This window comes from Calonectris borealis, chromosome Z (genome assembly GCF_964195595.1).
Source record: "Calonectris borealis chromosome Z, bCalBor7.hap1.2, whole genome shotgun sequence".
NCBI classification, from domain to species: Eukaryota; Metazoa; Chordata; class Aves; order Procellariiformes; family Procellariidae; genus Calonectris; species Calonectris borealis.
The window spans coordinates 7,626,468-7,634,253 of NC_134352.1; the positions used below are offsets into that span (position 1 = coordinate 7,626,468).

Here is a 7,786-nt window from a genome sequence, read left to right on the forward strand (position 1 = left end):
CTCTGCGGTATTTATATAAATGTAATAATTTTCTTAAGCCAGTACAGGCTTGGATTCAATTTATCATTGAATTGACATATATGGGAATTTGCACTTAAGGGAGAAGAAGGTCTGATCTTGGCAAGAGAAGGGTATGTGTCTGGGCACAAGTAGCATTTTGGGCATAAATGTATAGAGTCTGAAGATGCATCAAGTGCTGGGTGTTCATGTGTTTCTCCTTCACCTCAGAAAACCAGTGCTTCTTTGAACATAGGTCCTCAGGTAGATGGAATAGGCTATGACAGCATGGAGTGAATTGTGAGAGAGGGAGCGGGCTATTTGTGTAGTGAGTGTGAGTGGGCTCTAGGGTACACTTTCACATAGACTACACCACTGATCAATGCAACTGGATTATTTTTCTGATACAAAAATTCAATATTCAAATCTTGACCCTTTTTTTCTTTTTTTTCTTTTTCCTTTTTTCCTTTTTCCTTTTCCTCCCCTCTTTTCCTTTTTCCTTTTCCTCCCCTCTTTTCCTCCCCTCTTTTCCTCCCCTCTTTTCCTCCCCTCTTTTCCTCCCCTCTTTTCCTCCCCTCTTTTCCTCCCCTCTTTTCCTCCCCTCTTTTCCTCCCCTCTTTTCCTCCCCTCTTTTCCTCCCCTCTTTTCCTCCCCTCTTTTCCTCCCCTCTTTTCCTCCCCTCTTTTCCTCCCCTCTTTTCCTCCCCTCTTTTCCTCCCCTCTTTTCCTCCCCTCTTTTCCTCCCCTCCTTCTTTCCCCCTTTCCACTTTCTTTTTCCTCCCCTCTTTTCCTCCCCTCTTTTCCTCCCCTCTTTTCCTCCCCTCTTTTCCTCCCCTCCTTCTTTCCCCCTTTCCACTTTCTTTTTTTTCCCCTCTTTTTCCCCTGTTTCCCCTGTTTCCCCTTTTTGTTTCCTTCCTTTTTGTTTCCTTTCTGTTTTCTCTTGTCTTGAACTGTGTGTGGTGTCATGGATATTTGTATTTAAAGACTAAAAGCACTTTGTCATTGAGTTTCAACAAATAATTCTGAAAGAATAATGCAGAATCTCTTGAACTTCAACTCTGTACTTGTTTGTATTAATAGAACTTGTCATTTTGGACAGTTGATAGCAAAAGGTTGTAGAAAATGCTGATGCCATTTTAAGTTCACAGTGCACTTTGTTATCTTTATGGCATTCAGAACTTTTTTTTTTCCCCCTCATTTGCATAGATTGAATTAGAACCTGTAAAGCTTCTGTCTACAGAAGACCACCTGGAGCACGCCCTGGCTATTGAGAGAAGAAGAATCCGATTGGGCTATGAACAGGTCTTTCAGAAACTAATGCAGGAGAGTAATAAGGAAGGTGATTACTGTGGCCAGTATAGAAGATGGAACAAATGACTTATGGGCCGCTGGAAGGGAGGAAAAAAGCAGACAAAATGTCTGAGTAGAGCTTCTTGAGGTTGTGGTGTCATGTAGAAAAGCATATGCCGGATTTGTGAGGGTGTGTAAGACAGTTATTCTAATAGAGTGGTATTTCTTTGTCTTTCAGAAATTCCAGATTTTAAAATGCAGGATTGAAGGCCAAGCATGCATTAAATAGATGTGAAATGTAGATCTTCATGTAGGTTATATGTGTAAGGTTTAACAGTTCGCACAGAACTTCGCAATACGGTCATAAAGTCCTATGACACTAGTTGTAATGTAGGTAGAAGGAAAAATTCACTCAGGCTTATAGCTGTGTCTTTGCAAGAAAGCACTAAGAATAATGCTTATGCCATGAGATCATTCCCAACAAGCAGGAGAAACTTCATTACATGGAGGTCAAAACAGGTAAAAAAAAAATTTTAAACTCCTTACAACCAAATTAGAAAAATTGAGCCAAGAAACAGGTTCGTCTTTATTTCTGATAATAATCTCTGTTCTTAAAGACAGTTGTGCTCAAAAGTTGCTATGTTCCTCTGCAAAAGAAATTATTCACAACAGTTAAGAAATATGCTGCTATTTGGAAAATCTGAGCCTAACTCTGTGTGTAAACAATAGACATCATGTGGTTTTACTGACGAAGGATGAAACCTGTTGTAAATATAAATTCTAGTCTTTAACAATTTAGTAAGACTGTGTAGAACTGAAGAGACTTGTTTGCTACAAGCAAACAAGTTATTTGTCTTCATGGTAATTGTCTCATAGGAGATAGCTTAATACCATGAAAGACAAACCAGAGGTTGCTGATTTTGGTTTCCACTGCCTTGCCTGGAAACTTCCTCGAAGGATCTTATCGTTGTTAGCCCTAATTCACCTCCTTAAGGAGACAGAACGAAAATAGGGGAAAGAGAGAAAAAAATATTGCATGTAAAGGCTGCCAGGTAGCAAAATAGGTATAAATCATATCCGGAAAGTGAAGTTTGTCTTCTGAGTGGATTATATGCAACAACTTAAGTAGGTCCAAAGTGCAAGTTAGTCAAATGTGTCCCTACATTTATATAATCATGAAGTTAGTTAATTATGGCAAAAGTCAAAAGTACAATTCAGGTCAAGTAGCTTCTAGCACAGATACGCACTTTTAAAATGACTGACATCATCTCATGCCTAAATCTGTTCTTGCAAAATATAACTGAAAAGACAAAGATTAGAGTGAGGATGTATGGCTGAACATTTGAAAATGGAATTGGAAATGCTCAGGTAACGGAAGGTGGTTACTGATTCCTATCCTATTTCTCTCTTTCTTGTGTTCTATATTGTCTCTGGTAATCACAAGATTTGTAACAGGTTGTGAAATAATCATGTCATACTCTAACCTTAATTAGACACATTTGTACAGGTGCCCATCATACATGGTGGTCAAAGTCTACGAAAGGCATTTGAATCAGTGATAAACTGCTCTGACAACATCTGTTAGAGGTTATGCATAGCAACCATGAATAATCACAAGGACGTGGTGAGGCAGCTGGCTGCCTGCATTCACAGCTAGCCAACTTTCACAGTAACTGCTTCTGACACAGCTTCTTTGGAGGTCTGGGAAGGATCACTGTGCTGTGATAGACTGCGGCTGCACCATCCCCCACCTCTTACGTCTCTTGGAAGCAAATCTTCAGCCTCTTGCTTCCCTTGCAAAGAACAGAGGTCTTTTGTGTCTTTCTTTTTTTATTCTTTTCATTGTGTCTGAAGCAAATTGCACACTTCAGTAACTGGGGGTATTTTCTTCTTGGCTATCAGAGTTACTAGCTGAAAAAATTCATTAACACGTTGCTGCCGTATTTCAGCTGGTTTTGAGGAAGAGGAAGATGCAGTTTCAACTGACCTTACTCATGTACAGAGTATTGAGCTTGTCCAGCCTCCTCATGCAAACCATCATGGAAACACTTTTGGTGGCCAGATCATGGCTTGGATGGAGACAGTGGCAAGTATTTCAGCAAGGTACTTTTCTACATCATAGTCTTTGCATATGGTTCTAAATGGGTGTGATTTTAATGTTGAGGGTTTCACTGGGATTTATTTTATGAAGAATACAGACCCAAACATTTGTGACTTTTCTTGTCCTCAGATTGCCTTTGAAGGAGGCCTTTGAACTATTTATGTGGTACATTTCCCATAGCATGCCACATCACTCTGGGAGTCAAATATTATTCTTCTTCTGTTACACATGCAGACCCTAAGGCAAAAGAGGCTATGTTATCCTCCTGAAACTCTCTGCAGAAAGTCAGCATTGGAAATAGGAATAGAAACCTGGCCTCCTTATAGTTGGTGCAGTGTTTTAAAAGCAGAGTTAGTCGTTAAGTTAGGATAAAACTGATACTAACCCTGTATCAAATGATATCCAAAAATGAACAGACTTCTAAATGTTAGTCTGCTGATCCTTATGCAAGAAGAAAGAATAAGTCAGAGAAGAAGAATCAAAAGAAACAGGTTCTGTTTTGTTGGTGTGCACACAGAATGGATGCATAACCTTCAGCAAGTCAGTTAGCCTTTCAGTCTCTCTTGAGTCCCACATCCTATGGGTTGTAATATTTTTAGCAGTTTAAAGGGCTCTGACACCTTCAGGTAATAAGTGTGAAGTATTTTTGTGACACTGCCTAGTATTGCTTGTCAGTATGGCCTAGACATATAATAATTTAATTTCTCTTCCCCTGAAATCAAACCGTTGTTTTTCTCCCTCCTTGTTCTTGGACTTTATACAAAGCTTCTTTGTAAGCAACACTTGAGTTTCAGTCTGAATTCTCCTTGCATATCAAGTGACCTAATTCACTGCAGGGATGTTAGATATGTTTTTGCTTTTTAACTTTAATAATTAAATGACTTCCCCATTCATTATTCATATAGTTTTGATTTGTAGCCAGTAGTTGTACTGATAACAACAGATTTTCTGTAGTGGTTGGATAAACAACTTGCTTTAGTGATATTAGAATGCACTGACCTTACCCCAGTGTGTAATTTCATTGGCTTCAAAGGAATTGTTTCAGATTTTTGCCATAATATGACCCAAAATATTTACCTGTTTTCATTTGATAAATTTTACCTAGTGAGAGTCACATTTAGGTTTAAAAAGAAAAGAAAAACATCAGCAAATGAAGTAGTGAAAAAAAGGTCTTTGAAATAATGAATGTCAGACATGATTTGTCATGTTGAAAATTTCAGGAATAATAGCTGGTGACAGAGGCTTGTTGAAAACAGAGATTTTGTAGTTTATGCTTGAGAAATAGCTAGTCTCACTACAAGCCTTTTGTGAGGCCACTCACAATCAGACCTGACCTTTGAAGGTGCCAGTTAAGAGTTGCTATGGCCACAAACTCTGATGGAGAAACGGAAGAGGAGGGCTAACCCTTGAAAAATAAGTTTCTAAGGGCATTTTAAAGGTACCCTCCTTCTCACCTTTCCCCTCGCCCCTCCACTTTTTTGGCCGGACAGTAAATGAAAATCTTGCAGATAGCAGTAAAGCCATTTGCATATTAGTAATATTAGTTTGAACTGGATCTGTACTTTCCTATTTCTTACACTTGCAGTGAAAACATTCAGGGCATAGTTTTCCAGGAAAAATGGAATATTTAGGCCAAATTTCTGTTTTGTTCTTCTATTTTCAATAATATTGTGTTTGCATCTTTATAGTGAACATTGTAAATAAGATCACCATTTAGCATTTTAAATCAGAAGAGCAAATTATTCTTAATGAAATTAAGAAAGTCGTTTGAATGTATTAGCCTATTAAAAAGATGTACCAGTCAATTAATTAGCTACAGATAATTGTGTGCATTTAACAATACCGGTACATTAGTTTGCAGAGTGCAGTCGAGTTAAAAGCTAGGAATGCTACAAAGTTGTACTTTCAAGTTTAAAAACTGCACAGTGAAAAATCTGTTCTCAGATGTGCATATGGGATTCTTATTGAGGAGTTTTGCACACATTCATGAGGGTACAGCATTTTTTTCAAAGTCTAAAAATAAATGGTATTATTGTATATTGTTCCCTATTCATGTGATGCACAGAGATCCCAGTAAAGAGTGGGGCTTTGACTACATTTAGAACTGCTGAAGTAACCTCATTTTTGCCCACTCCGGAGAGCTTGCAGACTAGATCCCAATTCCACAAACCCTTAAGTTGTACCTGTACCCTTAAGTTGTACCAGACTTTTTTCTGGAACATCTGTGAGATCAGAGAAGTGATGAGTTTTTGGCATTCCCTAGTGTAGATGACACAATATTGCAAAACTTTTCCTTTAGCAGGGTAGCTGTGTTTGATCAGGTGTGTATCTGTTTGTCCACTGTACCAGTCCAAAGAGCAGCTTTGCTGGTACGCTCGTGGAAAGGGTACTCACCTGGCACAGACAGTCTTCCGTACTAGACAGCAAAGTTTTACCAGTGGCTACAGCCTATTTCACAAGCAGTTCAAAGAGATTCAGTAGGACAACCCAGCTGAACCTGACTACATGTAATTGAACACAGTACAGGATCAGGTCTGAAATAAGAAAAGACAGGTGAGCGGACACAATTGGAAGGACAACGGGAGCAGAATTACTAAGATTTACGTGTTTGTAATACACTATTGTGCCTTCAGCTTTTGAAATTTAGCCAACAGTTCTGTGTTTCTGAATTGATCAGTTCAGCATCTTTCTATCCCTTTTGTATGTGCAAAGATGAGTTTCCCAGCTCAGCACCAGTAGTGAACTGCACATAATTTAGTAAACCAGACCAAATTTAAAAAAAACCCAAACCAACTATGCATTTGGCAGTTATACGAGTAGTTTTTTATTCTTATTTCATATAATACTAGCAGAAAACATAGGACAAATAAGCAAAAAAGTACAAATACTAAAAAGAATAGATGGACTGACATTGCTTTGCTTGAACACTGTTTCTGGTGCTCAACCTTTCTGCTCAGGTTACTTTTAATTGTTTAAAGGGTTTAGAATCTGGCATTTTTACATAGTGAGCAATATCCTACTCCCCGTGCAGTCATACAGAAATTAATGAAACTCTGTGAAGTAAGTTGTTACTCTGTAGGTAAGGGATTCATGGTCTGGCTCCAAAAGAAGGTAATATCAAGCAGCGAGAATTAATTGGTTGGTGTTTGTAAAGTGTGTTGAAAATGAAACAGCATGACATAAGTGGTATTATTATGTTTGAAGCTCGAATTATATGCTCTTGGAGCTGGACATGTTAACTGTATTTCAGTGGGCTACTGAATAAATTAGTGTAATATTGTAATCTTCTAGGTTGCGCAAACCTTGTTGCTCTAATCACTACCCACTTCAAACCTAACAAAGGAGGTTCTTTAACAGACTGTATGTTTTGCTCTCTGTCTCTCTTGCTTTCTTTTTCAGCCGCCTTTGTCGTTCATATCCCGTCTTGAAATCAGTCAATATGTTTAAATTCTGGGGACCGTCCCTCGTGGGTGACCGTCTTGTCTTCAATGCAATTGTGAACAATACATTTCAGAATAGGTAAAGTTCTTCATCTCCTTGTCTTCCTTGACTTCTCCAGCACCAGCCTAACTGCATGTTTCAGGTTTCAGCTATCAGAAGGATTTGCATTATTAAATGAATGACGTTTCAGCTGGAGCTTTGAGGCATATGTCTGTATCTATACCTATCTGTCAGTATGTGCTTTTTTTTTTACTTTTCCCAGTGAAAGTTTTAAAACATTTATTCTCTGACTTCTCTCTCAATTTAAAGATCGTTTGTAACCAAATCCCAATCCTGCAAACTCAGACCATAAATATCACTCTGAAATTCGGGATTTTCAAGGGATGAGTTGGCCCTACGACTTTGATTCTTCAGATGACTCCAGCTTGCTGCCAGGATCTTCCTGTCTTGGCATCTGTTGACAGATCTGGGTTCTATTTATTGCTGGTTGCTGGCAAAATTCATGCTTGTTTTGTTTATTTCTTCCCATTGTTGGTTTGGGTGTATGCAGAGGTGAGGCTTTGCTAGCTGCTGTTTGGAATAAATGGCTGCAGCCCATGCTGAAACTTCAACTTTAGTTGAGTATATGGTCACTGTAAGCGTGAAACATAGATTTTGGCACACTGAACTCCTGCTCCTGGAATTTAGTGTTGTGGCTGTTGACCAATCTTGTGCATATCCTGCCTGCTAATGGTTACTCTCTCTTTCTCTCTCCTATGCACGCGCTATCTCCTCTGCAGTTTTAGGGTGCTGTTGTACAGAGAATTACTCTCCTCTGACCTTCGGCAAAGGGATAGCACCTCTCTGCTAGGCTGTTTCCCCATCTACAGGAATGGCGCTTTGGGCCAACAGACCCTCTGGTTATGCCAGGGGTGTGACACAACTTGTGTGGAGCCCTGTTCCAGCAGGAGAACATGTT

The 7,786-nt window shown here is 39.1% G+C and overlaps 1 protein-coding gene across 1 annotated transcript in view; it reads left to right on the forward strand.

Moving 5' to 3' along the window:
* ACOT12 (acyl-CoA thioesterase 12) overlaps positions 1–7,786 on the forward strand; it is a 35,009-nt gene that overhangs the window by 12,847 nt on the left and 14,376 nt on the right. The window contains exons 5-7 of the mRNA XM_075136973.1: positions 1,203–1,335; positions 3,236–3,389; positions 6,787–6,906. Coding sequence (XP_074993074.1) covers positions 1,203–1,335; positions 3,236–3,389; positions 6,787–6,906 — 407 coding nt within the window. The remainder of the gene's footprint in view (positions 1–1,202; positions 1,336–3,235; positions 3,390–6,786; positions 6,907–7,786) is intronic.